A 14,415-nucleotide genomic window follows, 5' to 3' on the forward strand; every position below is an offset into this window, starting at 1 on the left:
GGGTGGGGGGTGGCGTGGGGGGTGGGGGGAGAACATCTGGAACCGCCGCGTTCCAGACCTGCTGTGGCCACATAATTTTTATTTTTAATTTTAAATATATTTTTATTGATTTCAGAGAGGAAAGGAAGGGAGAGGGAGAGAGAGAAACATCAATGATGAGAGAGAATCATTGATGGCTGCCTCCTGCACACCCCCCACTGGGGATGGAGCCCACGGCCTGGGCATGTGCCCTTGGCCGGAATTGAACCTGGGCCCCTTCAGTCCGCAGGCAGAGGCGCCATCCACTGAGCCAAACCAGCGAGGGCCACAGAATATTTTCTAAAATAAAAATGTCTTTATTGATTTTCAGAGAGATGAAGGGAGAGGGAGAAAGAGAGAAACATCCATGATGAGAAGCATCCATCTGCCGCCTACTGCAGGCCCCCTACCGGGGATCGAGCCCGCAACCCCGGGCACGTGCCCTGACCTGAACCAACCCTGACCTCCTGGTTCATGGGTCCATGCCCAACCACTGAGCCACCCCAGCCGGGCAGAATTTTTAGTTTTTATTATTTAAAAATACCTTTTTATTGAGAGAGAGGAGGGCGAGGGAGAAAGAGAACATCCGTGTGGGAGCGGAACATGCCTCCTGCACGCCCCCTAACTGGTCAAGCCCACAACCAGGGTGTGTGCCCTGACTGGTAATAGAACCAGCAACCTTTTGGTGCAAGGGATGATGCCCAACCAACTGAGCCGCACCAGCCAGGGCGGCCATGAGTTTTTCACTGTGTGACTCTGGGCATCTCAGTGCCTCTGGGCCTCAGGTGCCTTCTTTGTTGTGAGGCCAGGGGGCTACATTTTACTCCTGTTTGATCCCCAGTAACTAGCGCATAGTGGGTGCTTAAAAGATACTTATAAGTGAATGCATGCATGGTGCGAAGCTGGACCAGATGATCCCGAGGAGGCCCCGTTAAACTTCCCTTTTTGTTTGTTGTTTTTCTTCTGTCGCTGCTCTGGCCCTCCACTAGAAATTCTCTGCCCTTCAGCTTCCCAAGGCGGGGAGAGTATTGTTTCTGGAAGAATCCCCGGGACATCTGAGAAATGAGAAAATCAAAGGATTGCAGAATAGTGTCAGAAAACAAGAGAAATAGGCAAAAAGTTCTTGTGTGTTTATTGGGGGAGAGTCTAAAGACAGTGTTTCTCTCCCAACTCACCTTTTCCCCTCTTTCCCCTTCTCCCTTCCTTCTTCCTCCTCCCCATTCAGTGCAATGTACTGACTCCAACATAGAAATGTGCCCAAAGCACCCTCTTGTTATCAGAAAAGTACCCTGGTTCCTTAGCCTGGTGTGGGGGTTCCAAAGGAGTCACCCAAAGATGTGCTTCTGTGGTGTGTGGATTGTTTTGAGCTAAAGGCAACTTTAGCTTCAGGCTCAAGAGACCTTCTGCCCCTCCCTTAACTACCTAGATCAGTGATGGCGAACCTTTGAGCCCGGCGTGCCAGCATTTTGAAAAACCCTAACTTAACTCTGGTGCCGTGTCACATATAGAAATTTTTTGATCTTTGCAACCATAGTAAAACAAAGACATATTTTTGATATTTATTTTATATATTTAAATGCCATTTAACAAAGAAAAAGCAACCAAAAAAATGAGTTCACGTGTCACCTCTGACACTCATGTCATAGGTTCGCCATCACTGACCTAGATCTTGAATTGGGGGCCTTGTCCATAATAAGAGGTGATTAGCAATAAGCTTTTTGACCTAACTATATGGCAGGGAAAACTGTTACTTAATAAACATCTGCTCTTATCATCCTGCAATGACCTATGAAGTCCCAAGGCACCTTCTCTCATCCCTCCCTCAGAATGTCATATAATGATCCCTCTTCCTATGTCTGAACTTCTAATGCATGTGGGGGTCTCTGAACCTCTCATGTATGTGGGGTTTCCACTCCTATAAATGTATTAGATTTGGTTATTTCCTCTTGCTAACCTGTTTCATGTCTATTTGGTGATTAGACCAGCAGGAGAACCTTGAGGAGACAGGAGAGTTTGTTCCGCCCCCATGCTGACCTTCTTGGACACCCACCCACTCCCAGTTAGACTCCCTGCTTAAAACTTCTGATTCTCCCAAACTATCATCTTCGCCTGGGACCTCATCCTGGCCAGCCTGCCACCCCCTCACCTTCTCTCAGAACTACACAGAGTCTCTCTGGGGCCCCGAGAGACCCGGGGACTTCGTTTTTCCTTTTGTAAACTTTGGGTTGCTCCTTGGAGTGAACAATGGAAGGGTTACAAACCTGTAATGTTTTAAAACTTAGCTCCTGTGAGTGTACGGAACTCTGAGGCCCACCTCTGTGACTGAATCCCATCAGAGGGCCTCAGTTTGAATCCCTGGTCACTTAATATCGGTGAGATCTCGGGCAAATTTCTTCCTGTCCTTCAGTTTCTTCATCTGTGAAATGGGAATTATCTGGTCCTACCCCGCCGCTTCCCCTTCCCGCCGGAGCCATTATTTTCAATGGCTTTTCTTCACACTTGGAAATAAAACACAAACTCTTTGTTGTGGCCCGCAAGGCTCTGTGGATGGCCCTGCCCCCCTCTCAGACTTGGCCTCTCACCCTCTCACTCCCCGACCAGGACATAGGAGCGTGTGCCTGGCGTTGAGAGGGGGAAGGGCACTGTGTTTGGCAGTGGTGTATTCCCAGGGCCTGGCACCAGCGCCTGGCACAAAGGTAGGTGCCCGATACTATTGGTGGAATAGTATTTATTTCCCCAATAGCCTTTGTAAGGCAGTTATTATTTTATTCCTCCTTTACAGACAAAACGCAGGCTTACATATATGAAGTGACTTGAAGTTACAGAACTGAAAATGGCAACGCATTCATTCATTTACTCATTCAACAAAGATTTAAGGAGCAGCTGCGACTCTTGTAGGCACTGAGGCATGATTTAAATCTGAGGCTAATGATTTCAGAACTACACTATTTTTTTTCTTTTTAAAAATTACAAAAAATAATAGGATACATTCATGCTGTAAAATAATTCAAACAGCAATATAGAGGTAAGAGGGATAAGGTCAAATTCGCCCTGACATTAATCCCTCTGTACATTTCCCAACAAATGCCCATCAAGCCCCAGAAGTAGATATTGTTTATCATTCTACACACACACACACATACACACACACGGCGGGGAGGGGCAGAGAGAGAGAAGGGGAGAGAGGAAGAGAGAAAGAAGGAGGGAATGAGGAAGGGAGGAAGAGAGAGAGAGAAAGAGAGAGAGAGAGAGAGAGAGAAGGAGGGAAAGAGAGAGGGAGAGAGGGAGGGAGAGAGGAGGGAAAGAGAGAGGGAGAGAGGGAGGGAGAGAGGAGGAAAGAGACAGTGAGCGGGAGAGGGAGAGAGAGAGAGAGAGAGAGAGAGAGAGAGAGAGAGAGAGAGAGAGTTTTATATTTAATCCCACTCCCACTCCCATACTTGGAGCCTGGGACAGCCTGCACTATTTATAGTTCACTTAACATTGCCTTAGAGATCTTTTCATATCAGCACATAGTTATCTACCTCATTTAATAGTGGTATGTCATGTCTTAGTATGAATGTGCCATCATTTCTTTAGATTCCCCATAGTAAAGGACCTTCAGGTTGATTCTGTCTTTTCATGATCACAGATGGCGAATTCCTTGTCTGGTAAAGTCCTTGCACAGGCCTTATTGTGCACTGAATATGAACATTTCTTTAAAATAGAGGCCAAGGCAGAATCATGGGGTTGAAAGGTATGCATATTTTAATTGGAACAAGTGTTGTCAAATTATTCCTCTAAAAAGCTTTGTCAGGTTGCATTGCAACTATTTCTCCTAGTGGCAACAATAGTTTGCACCCTCGATAAAGGAACACGTATTGGCACAACAATCTGTACGCAGATATTCACAGCGGCCGCGCTCATGCTCGCCCCAAGCTGCACACTGTCCAGCTGTCAGCGGGTGCACAGGAACTGCAGTGTGTCCGGGCGACATCCTCCGCAGCGGAAAGGGACAACTTACTGCTACTTGCAACGACTTGGATGAATCTTGAAGGCATTATTCTGAGAGGAAGAAGCCAGGCTTAAAGGTTACAGACCATGCAATTCCATCATAGGGTGACCTCAAAAACACAGGAGCACACATCAGTGCTTGGCAGGCTTTAGGGGTGGGCCTGGAGGTGACTACAAAGGGGTGTCATGAGGGAGTTTTTGGGGGTGAAGGAAATGTTCTATGTCCTGACTATGGTAGTAGTGACATGAACGTATGTATTAAAATTCATAAATTGCACACCAAAAAGAGGTCAATTTTGCTGAATGTTAAAAGAAAATGCTGTAAACAAAAAAGAAAATCGACAAATGTCTCTGAGAGTGTAGGTACCTAGGAAGTATGAACGTTGGGTTTTGAAGGCAGCAAGACGTCACAGGAAATACACGTGTCTTTAATGCTGGTTACTTTGTAGAGGGAGGGAGCAAAAATAATCACCTTTTTCAGGGTACATTTTGGTAATGTTCCACTTAATCTCAAGGAGTATGTGGTGGCTGGAAATTTGAAAAGGGCTAGTAAAAATGGAAAATATTTAAATAGATGAAGAGAGTACTTCTACTTTGAGCACCTAGCGACATGCTAGACAACAAGACAACTGTGTCTCCATTCTCACAGAGCACAGCCTGGCGGAGTCCAGCGGCTCACCTGCCCACGGTGACATGACTGAAAGCTGCCTACATCAGGGCAAACCTTAGCAGATGCTGGAAACAGTGCCTGGAACAGGGAGAGATATAACGTGAGCTGCTGTTCACGTATCATCTATGAATCAGGAGAAAACTGCCGTCACGTTGCCGCGATGATGTGAAAGGCCTGCCCCGTAACAGGGTGACGGTCAGTGGCTGTTAGTGTTGTTAGCATTCGGAGCCTGGACGCTGGGATGTGGGCGGCAGGCAAGGCCCTGGCCCTGGCGTGGTTTTCTGGGTCTCCCTTATCTGCTTCTGTGGCCTTGCTATCTTTCTAACTTCAGGGGAGCCTCGCCCTCCTTCCCCTCCCCGGGCTGACCTATCACCCGCCCTCAGGGTCTCGATGCGGGGCGGTTCCCTCTTAGGCTGACACTGGACTCCTTGCCTGCACCTAGCTTGGCGCAGAGCGACACACACACGTAGCCTGAAAGTGTGGCTGACACATAAGAGCACGGCTGGACCTCAAGTGAGCCAACCCGGGAGAAACGGGACTTCAGAGCAGGGCAGGATTTGAAAGGTACGGGAGCGGAGGCGACCCTGCAGGGCACCAGGAGCCTTTGGGAGAAGCGAGGGGCTTGGGGGAAATGCCCAGGGGTGCGGGAAAAGGATACTTACAATGTCTTTCTCTAAACAGGCAGATGGCGCTCCTTCAGGCTAATAAAGATCTCATTTCCATAGGCATGAAGGAATTTAATGCTCTACTGAATCAGCAGGTACCCCCAAGTATTGTGTCAAAGGACAGGCCTGGGGTGCTGAGGGGTGGGGGAGGGCAGGGCAGGAGAATGATTTAGAGCTGGGAGAGTAGCAGCGGAGTCGGTGGAAACCACCAGAGACAGGGAATGCAAATCCGAGAAGAGAGGATGTCAGGGTTTGAGGGCTGATCCTGACTCCATCGCTGACCGTTCTCTCCACCCCCACCCCCACCCCCAGGTCTTCAGTGACCCTCCTGTCTCTGAGGAAGCCATGGTGACTATGGTGGACGACTGGGTGAACTTCTACATCAACTACTATAAGCAGCAGATGACGGGAGAGCAGCAAGAGCGGGACCGGGCCCTGGAGGAGCTGCGGCAAGAGCTGAACACTCTGTCCGTCCCTTTCCTGGCCAAATACAGGGCCTTCCTGAAGTCCTTGTGAGCACCCACGCCACCCACTGCCTTCCTCCCAGCCCCGAGACCGAGGCCTGCGTCGCCAGGGAGCCCTTGCTCCTGCCTCGCGCTCTTCAGTGCTCAGGTCTGCTCCTGGGTGTTCCTCTACCTGGACACCTCAATAAAGACGACCCTGGCTTTGCTGGTCTCCCCGGGTCTCCTTCCGTGGTCTGTCCTTGACTGGTGGAAACAGGTGGTCTCTTTTCCTTCAGTCCCTCTTCCTAGATATGCTCTTGGCGATTTAACCAAGTCACCGCCGGCAAGTACTAAAATCACCTAAAAGAGGGGCCAGGGAGACAGACTCTAAAGGGAAAGTGCTGGGGGAGGGGTGGTTGGAGAGAGAGGGAGATAGGAATTCTCCGGAAGTTGTGGCCTTGTGACGGGCTTGCCTGGGAGACAGCGGCTGGAGGCCTCCCCGTCTAGTCCATCGGGTGCTAGATGGAATCAAGCAAGAGTCCACCCGCCTCACCTGCCCATTCTCCTGCCCTTAATCCCAGCTCGAGCCAAGTTCCAGCATCTTCTGCCCTAAAGACCTCACAATCCTTCCCTAGAGTCTTGCTGCCACTTAGAGTTGGAGGGGATCTTGGGAAGTGCTGAATATGCCCCTTGCTTTTCAGAGGGGGAACCTTTGGCTCCGTCCTTCCTCAGCCCGGGATTGGAGGCAGATATTCCCGCCCCTTCCCTGCAGCCCCACCCTTCCCCGGTAGGTCATTCCCCGGACCAGACACCCTTTCTCTTTGACCCCAAACCCTAAGCTTCCTCATTCTAGGGCTCTAGGGTGGAACCAGGGCCAGCCCAGGCTCACGGGTTTTACAAACCGTAACGAAGCTGCTAGAACGAGGAGGGACCGGCTGGCTGTGCAAGGTCTAAGGAAAGCCACTGGCGCAGGGGAGGGCTAAGGGGGGGCGCCGGCGGGGTGGGGATGGGGTGGAGCGCGGCTGGCGGGAGGGGCGGGACCAGGAGGCGGGATGCATCATTCAGAGGCTGTGCGTGTCTCCAAAGCGGGAGAGGTCCGGAGCTGAGGGGTTTGTTCTCATCCCCACTAACAGCAAGCCTTCATTCCGGATCTGTGCCCTCCCACCTCTGGCGTTTGGCTCTTGGGTCTCAGTAGCCTGGTTCAAGGTCCAAAGGGAACTAGCTCAGTGCCCCCAACCACCCTTCCAATCTTGGGGTGTGAGGAGGCCCCAGGCCCAGCGGAGAACAGCGGCCTTCCAGGGAAGCAGGAAGCGAGCTCCTCTGAAGTCTGGTCGGTGGCTTGGGAGGAGGCCAGGGCCTCCCTGCCCGCCCCCCGCCCCCCCCCCCCCCCCCTCCGTCCCCAGGTAATCTTGCCCACTAATGGGGATCCAGGGCCTGCTTAGGTGGGTCAATAGTTAGTAACATCTTTGCAAAAAGGCCTGGACTACTGTGCATGGGTGGAGCAGAGAGACGAAGGAACTAATGTAAAATGAACTAGATCACCCTAACCGGTTTGGCTCAGTGGATAGAGCGTCGGCCTGCAGACTGAAGGGTCCCAGGTTCGATTCCGGTCAAGGGCATGTACCTTGGTTTCGGGCACATCCCCAGTAGAGGGTATGCAGGGGCAGCTGATCCATGTTTCTCTCTCATCGATGTTTCTAACTCTCTATCCCTCTCCCTTCCTCTCTGCAAAAAATCAATAAAATATATTAAAAAAATAGTTAGTCACTGAAATAAAAATGTGAAAATATGATGGAATAACATTAAAAAACAAAAGTACTAGATGGTCCTGGCCGGGTGGCTCAGTAGATTGGAGTGTCATCCCCTGCATCAAAAGGTTACCTGTTGGGTTCCCAGTCAGGGCACATGCCCAGGTTGCAGGTTCGATCCCCGGTAGGCGGTGTGCAGGAGGCAGTGGATTGATGCTGCTCACATCTCTCTCTCTCTCTCTTTCTCTCCATCCCCATCTCCACCTCCATCTCTACCTCCATTTCTCTCTCTCTCTCCCTCTCTCTCCATCTCTCTCTCCATCTCCATCTCTCTCTCCCTCTCCCTCTCCCTCTCCCTCTCTTTCCATCTCTCTCTCCATCTCCATCTCTCCCTCCATCTCTAGCTCCATCTCTACTGCTATCTCTATCTCCATCTCCATCTCTCTTCCTCTCTCTCTCTCTCTCTCTCTCCACCTCCATCTCCATCTCCATCTCCATCTCTCTCCCCTTTACTCTCTCTCTCAAGCCACCACTTAATCAAAACACAGCTTGTTACAGAGGCTGGCCCAGCACATTCTTCAGTGGAGGCTCAGGTGCCTCTGAACTGGCACAGAGCCTGTCTCGTATCATCTGACGACGGGTTGGGCTCTGCTCTGCCATCTGCAGATTCAAACTCTACAATCGGGTGGCAAGTGCAGTCTGCCTGGTCTTCTCTGGAGCCCGCTGAGGCGTCCACGCTAAGGGAGCACTTATAGTCGGAGGGTCCACATGGGCCAGGCAGCGGCTCTGTCTCTGTCCTCAAGAGCAGTTCAGCCAACAGGAAGCTGCACCCCCTGCCTGCACGAAGCGCTAACTGGCACCCACAGTGTTTGTGACCAAATCCCATGCAATTTAAAGAAAACTTTCAAGGTTATATTGGGATGATAACGCATGTTAATGTTTACAGTAAGAGTGATAAAGGATATTTGAAAGCAGTCAGGTGTGGAGTGTTTTGAATCTGATGAAATCAAGAGCCTTGTCTTTCCTGGGAGCCGGGGGAGTTGGTGAGCCCCCTCTGGGGGACGGGGGAGGTGGTGAGCCCCCTCTGGGGGACGGGGGAGGTGGTGAGCCCCCTCTGGGAGATGGGGGAGGTGGTGAGCCCCCTCTGGGGGACGGGGGAGGTGGTGAGCCCCCTCTGGGAGAGGGGGGAGGTGGTGAGCCCCCTCTGGGAGCCGGGGGAGGTGGTGAGCCCCCTCTGGGAGCCGGGGGAGTTGGTGAGCCCCCTCTGGGGGACGGGGGAGGTGGTGAGCCCCCTCTGGGAGATGGGGGAGGTGGTGAGCCCCCTCTGGGAGCCGGGGGAGGTGGTGAGCCCCCTCTGGGAGCCGGGGGAGTTGGTGAGCCCCCTCTGGGGGACGGGGGAGGTGGTGAGCCCCCTCTGGGGGATGGGGGAGGTGGTGAGCCCCCTCTGTGAGATGGGGGAGGTGGTGAGCCCTCCCCCGAGATAGGGGAGATGGTGAGCCCCCCTGGGAGACGGGGGAGGTGGTGAGCCCCCCTGGGCAATGGGGGAGGTGGTGAGCCCCTCTGGGACATGGCGAGGCAGTCACTGCTTTTGGCCCTACCATCCTGCTGTAGCTTTTCTGTGTTCATTATACAGACACGCAAGCAAGGCTGCCCAACTACTTTCTTGGGTTTAGCTTTTCATCGGGGCATTGGGCACCTCCCCGTGTCTCTGCTGTGAGTGAAAAAGGGGCTGTGGAGCAAGCCTGCCAAGCTTAGGGGGCTCCGTGGCAGGCCTGACAAGCTCAGTGACTGAAATTAAAGGCCCGGGGTGATCTGATTAGACATCTGTAACTGGGAAGGTCATGGTGGATAGTGACACCCCAGGCCTATGGCACCCTTAGTAAAAGGTTCACCTTTGCCTTAAGTAAGCCCTGTCCATGGTTCTTGTGTGTCTAGGTCAGTGGTCGGCAAACTCATTAGTCAACAGAGCCAAATATCAACAGTACAATGATTGAAATTTCTTTTGAGAGCCAAGCTTAGGAAGAGCCACACTCAAGGGGCCAAAGAGCCGCATGTGACTCGCGAACCACAGTTTGCCAACCATGGGTCTAGGTGAACCCACCTGGGATAGGCCAGAGTAGTAATCTTTGTCTCAGAGATGCAACTGCCCTCATGAGCCAACATTCATTTTATCTTGTTGTGCATATACCACCTCCATTTACTGTAAATGTTAAATGTAACCATTTTGTACCTACCAATGTAAAACAAGTATGTCTCTTAATTTTGCTTTTTATTCAATCCTGAGATTTCCCTGCTTTGCTTTCTCCTGCTTTGTTACTCTATTGCCATGAGGAAGTAAGCACAGAGAGGTTAGATGACTGGCCCCTGGTCACACAGCAGGTCCTTGGAGCACCGGGAGCTCCCAATGCATGTCAGCTAAGCCCCTTCGCCAGGTGCTGGAGCGGGTGGGGAAAACGCAGAGACCAAAGAGAGGGTGGGTCGCATGGGTGGGGATGCCAGGCCTAGTTTTCTGGGCTTGGGGCGCCCTGGGACAGGACCTGGATTTGGACTTACTGGAACAGAGGCAGGCGCTGGGGCCAGAGTGGGCCACGAGGGGGCAGCAGGGGCCAAGGAGCTGGCCTCCAGCCAAGCCCGCCAAGCCCGCCTCTCTCCCGGGCCAGCTGCCTACGGATGCGGTGGGAAAGGGTGGGGTTCTGAGGGAGCCTGGCAGGTCCTGCTGCTGTCAGGTGCCTCGGGCCAGTTAACCACAAGAGCACGGGCACCGCCTGGCCGTCGCCCCTCGTGGCATCTGTCCTCACCCCCCACTGTGGCTGCAGGGACGTCTCTTCTCTGCGTGTGATGGGGAGAAACTGAGGCCAGAGTGGACACCCACCTGCCCATGGCCACACCGCCCCGCGGGCAAAGGCAGGTTCAAACGGAGGCAGGACGAGGCAGAGCCTTGCTTCTCTCAGTGTCTGTTCTCATCGAAAAAAAGGGGTGTAAGGCCATGGGGGGAGGGGCGGGTAGGAGTCAGGGTGCATCACGGGCAAGTCCCACCCGCGGCCTCCGCTGCTGTGAGCGGCCGCTGAGGTCATGCCTCCCTTGCTTTTTTTTTTTTTTTTTAAATTAATACCGTTTATAAGAAAATCATGTGCCAGAGGCTATTCTACCGGATGTACACAGAGATACATCTTCAGAAACAGTCATTTGTGACGCCCACATGGTGCCGGGTGCTGGGGCCGGGGATGGGATTTCCGGTGGTTTTCTCTTTCCTATTTATACCTTCAGGTTTTCTCTGAATCTAAGCCAATTTAGTAATGAGAAAAAAGCAAGAAGTAGGTTTTATATTAAAAAAAAAGAAACAAAACCAAAGTACGCCACCTCCCAGGAAAAATCTTTGTAAAATCGAGGCTGAGGGCGTGCGAGTCGGGCCATGGGGACCCCGAAATCCAGGGCTCTGGAGGCCTCCCGGGGTCAGCTTGAGCCTCAGGCCCGCCCCTACCCCCGCCCCGCCCCGCCCCCCTGGGCCGCGCCACCTCCGGGCCCGCCTCCAGGGGGCGCTGGGAAACTCCGCAGCCAGCGTGGCCGGGGCCTCACCCACCGCCTCCTTCCGGCTCCGCGGGGGCGGGGGTTGGGGGAGTAGGGGGTGGGGGTGGGGAGGGGGAGGGCCTGAGCTGGGCGCACCCCATCCTCTGACCCCGCCCTCGTGACTCCTGAGTCCCACCTGGTGCACTCGGCTGTCCCTCTTCTCTCTCCCTCCGTCCCTCTGGGTCTGCGCCTCCCTCCAGGCGGAGACAGCTGAGTTGTGCGCGGACTGAAATGACCTACCAGCCCTGCTCTGTCCAATACCGGCCCCGCCAGCCACAGGGGGCTCTTTCAACGTACAGGTTAATACAACCCATTTAAAAATCCCTCCTCAGCCGCACAGCCACGGTCCGAATGCCCCCTCGCCCAGCGTGGCCGGCGGCCTCCGTGTTGGACCTTTTCCTCCATAGAAAGGTCTGTTGGACAGCGCCGTCCGCACACTCCGCTGTCTTCCTGTAAGACCGCTTCCTGAGGTCGTTCACGGAACCCAAGTTCTCTTTTTTATTTCTGATTTTCTTCCTGTAAATTTAAAATAAAACTTTCATCCATGCTCATAACTTGAGACATGTATTTTTGGTTTAACAATTGCCTGCCAGGGAGTAACATTTGAATGAAGGAGTGAATCCCAGGCCTGGTGGGCAGGCATAAGCCGGGGGGGGGGGGGGGGGCAGAACCTGGGGGCTCCCCTGTCAGGCTTAACCAAGGCAGTGGCAGCGGAAGTGGCAGCCCGCAGAGACTCACAGGGAAGTTCAGAGAAAGCCTGGAGCAGTGGCCAGGGCGGAGGATTCTAGATTTCTCAGCTGTTTGTACCTTTAATTCTTGTCACCTGTGCCCCAGCCAGGCTGGAGTAAATCCGAGACATGGCGAAGACCATGGTATGGAGACTATCTTCGGGAAAACTCCCGACGCAGGTTTTATTATCCTTTCTGCTTACAAATGAGAAAACGAAGGCACGGGCAGGATAAAGAGGACACAGAAAGCAGAGAAGGGGTCTAGGGCTTTATGCCCCAAAGAGCCTCGGGGTGTCCTGCCTAATTTGGAGACCAGGGCTTGGGAGGCCAAGGACCAGATTTCAAAGGGGTTTTTAAAAAGTCTTTTGTCAAAGAAACTCCAAGAGCTATTCCTCTGTGCAAATAACTCATTCCTGGTGGGAGTGCCTTTATTCCCAGGCGAGAGTACCAGCAAAGAGGACGCTAACCAGCGCTGCTGTCAGGGGGAACCTCGGTCCTCCACTTCCGCAAGGTGAGAGGGGGCCCTATTGGAGGACTTCCAGGGGCTCCCGCCCTCTCATTGGCTCCTGCTTGTGGGCGGGTTACCTTTTGGGATTGGGGAGATGAAAGAGAGACGGGTGTCTATGGGGCCATGTTTCTCAGGGGGTGGGGCTAATGTTCATTTAAGCCAAATATACATTCCTCACTCCATCCCAGGTTGTGCCTGGCCTTCCTCCCACCACTGTCCCTGGTTCGCTGCTGTGGCTGGTCTTTCTGCGAACACGCCAACCTCTGGTGCCTCAGGGCCTTTGTGCCTGCTCTACGCTCTGCTCAGGTTGCGCTTCACCTAGTCCAGTGGTCGGCAAACCGCGGCTTGCGAGCCACATGCGGCTCTTTGGCCCCTTGAGTGTGGCCACGAAGTTTCAATCGCACTGTACGTGCGTGCCCGCACGTGGTATTTTGTGGGAGAGCCACACTCAAGGGGCCGCAGTTTGCCGACCACTGACCTAGTCCATCCTGACTTCAAGTCACCGAGGGCTCAACTCAGGTCCCCTCCTAAAGACCTCCCTTTAGCCCCCCGTGTCTCAGACCCTGTTCTCTGCAGAGCACCGTCAACTGTCAACTGATGGTTGTTGGCACCATTTCAACAGCAACAGGAGCCCCCAGTGTCGGGTGTGGTGAAGAAGGAGGCTTTATTCAGCGCACACAGCTCAGTTATGATACAGCACGGCTGTGGAAACGGCATAACTGTGAGGCAGCCCCGGAGCCAGGCCCCTCCCCGGCTGGACAGCTCCGCTCTGCTCCTTGATGCGCTGCTCCCTGGGGTGCTGGCCGGCTCCACTTTGCTCCAGCCTGCTCTGGCCTGTGCTGGTCTGCTCCTCTCCACTCCAGTGAGTGAGGCCTCTTCTGCGTCGCAGCTCAGCCAGGGAGACTCGTCCTCAGTGGAAAGGCAGAGCGCCTTCTCAGAGCTGGCTTACAGGGGCGGAAGTTTCTGCCCTTAGTCCCTGATTGGTCTGTCCTCATGCAAATGAGGACTCAAAGTTTGATTGGCCCAAAAAAGGCACTGTCCTGATTGGTCAGGATAGAGCTGTGTGGAGCTGCCCAGCTCCAATTGGGTGGGGAAAACCTCAGTCCTATTGGTTGAAATGGGATTCCGGGGCTCACATGGCAGCAGCACAGTGCAGGCAGGCAGGCAGGCAGGCAGGCAGTCCAATGCAGGCTTCTCCTTGAAGTTTACATGAGAGATCCCTGTGAAGAAACTGCTGCTAGGTTCTGTTATTTTTTAAATTTGAGTCCAGTTAGCCACTAGGAGCCCTTCTTAGTAGGTGTCTTTCTCAGGTGCACAGCACCCATCAGTGTTGGCAATTTTTCCTTCTGTTTCATGTCTGTCTTTCCCCCACTAACTGTAAGATCCAGGAGGTAAACAACCGCATCTCACTGTTTCCTCAGCACCCAGCACAGTACCTGGCATAGTAGGTGCTCAGTTAATATGGGCAGGGTGTGGGCTTTCCTGCTACCTGCTTTTCTGCTCTGCTTCCTCCGTCCCCGGGTTAAGCTGGAGAAGGGGGTTGGGGAAGCAAGGACAGTGGCCTTTCTCCAGCTTCCCTGAGCCTGGGAGGATGGGTTTAAATGCAGGGAAGAGACGGGAGGTGTCTCTATCTAATTCTCCATCCCAGCCCCCCCCCCCCCCCCAGCTGTTATTTCTGTCACGTCAACCTCAGCTGACAACCTGGGTCTCTTGCTTATAAGATCCCAACGAGAGAACAGTGACCCCTGCCTCCATTCTGTTGCACTTCAACCCAACTGCCCCTCCACCGCTCCCACAAATGTATTTTCTCTGCTGCTTAATGTTTAAATTGGGTTTTCTGAGACGATGCTCAAAGTGGATTAGAGCTGACATTTGAATAGGTGCCATGCTGCACATGAGATGGCATCCCCTGGGGCTGGAGCTCTGCAGCCAGACCTGGCTCCAGGACTTCCTCGCTGTAGGCCTGCTTCCCAACTGACACAGTGGATATACAGCACTTGGCATGTTGCTTGGCACTAAATAGCTATTTTTAATTCTTATATTTTGTTATGAAGGCTCCTGAAGGCAAAGTCCAGAGG

At 53.1% G+C, this 14,415-nt stretch overlaps 1 protein-coding gene and 1 long non-coding RNA gene across 2 annotated transcripts; one reads left to right on the forward strand and one right to left on the reverse strand.

Moving 5' to 3' along the window:
• Positions 1-3,466: 3,466 nt before the first annotated feature.
• LOC118656916 lies at positions 3,467-6,750 on the reverse strand. The gene is made up of 3 exons (XR_004967760.1): positions 6,689-6,750; positions 4,688-4,756; positions 3,467-4,059 (listed from the first exon to the last, which is right to left on the reverse strand). It is a non-coding gene; the product is annotated as an uncharacterized LOC118656916 (long non-coding RNA).
• On the forward strand, positions 5,089-6,018 carry LOC118656915 (alpha hemoglobin stabilizing protein). The gene is made up of 3 exons (XM_036310705.1): positions 5,089-5,242; positions 5,360-5,438; positions 5,656-6,018. Exons 2-3 carry the CDS (start codon positions 5,364-5,366, stop codon positions 5,857-5,859), a joined length of 279 nt encoding a protein of 92 aa, XP_036166598.1. The 5' UTR covers positions 5,089-5,242; positions 5,360-5,363; the 3' UTR covers positions 5,860-6,018.
• Positions 6,751-14,415: the final 7,665 nt, after the last annotated feature.

The sequence above is a fragment of the Myotis myotis genome, unplaced genomic scaffold, assembly GCF_014108235.1.
Source record: "Myotis myotis isolate mMyoMyo1 unplaced genomic scaffold, mMyoMyo1.p scaffold_m19_p_5, whole genome shotgun sequence".
In the NCBI taxonomy this organism is placed as follows: Eukaryota; Metazoa; Chordata; class Mammalia; order Chiroptera; family Vespertilionidae; genus Myotis; species Myotis myotis.

Bases quoted from the DNA above. Each gene is read 5' to 3' on its own strand.
- LOC118656915 (XM_036310705.1), top strand. From the start codon at position 5,364: ATGGCGCTCCTTCAGGCTAATAAAGATCTCATTTCCATAGGCATGAAG. The intron at 5,439-5,655 runs GTACCCCCAAGT...CCCCACCCCCAG, and splicing joins ATGCTCTACTGAATCAGCAG to GTCTTCAGTGACCCTCCTGT.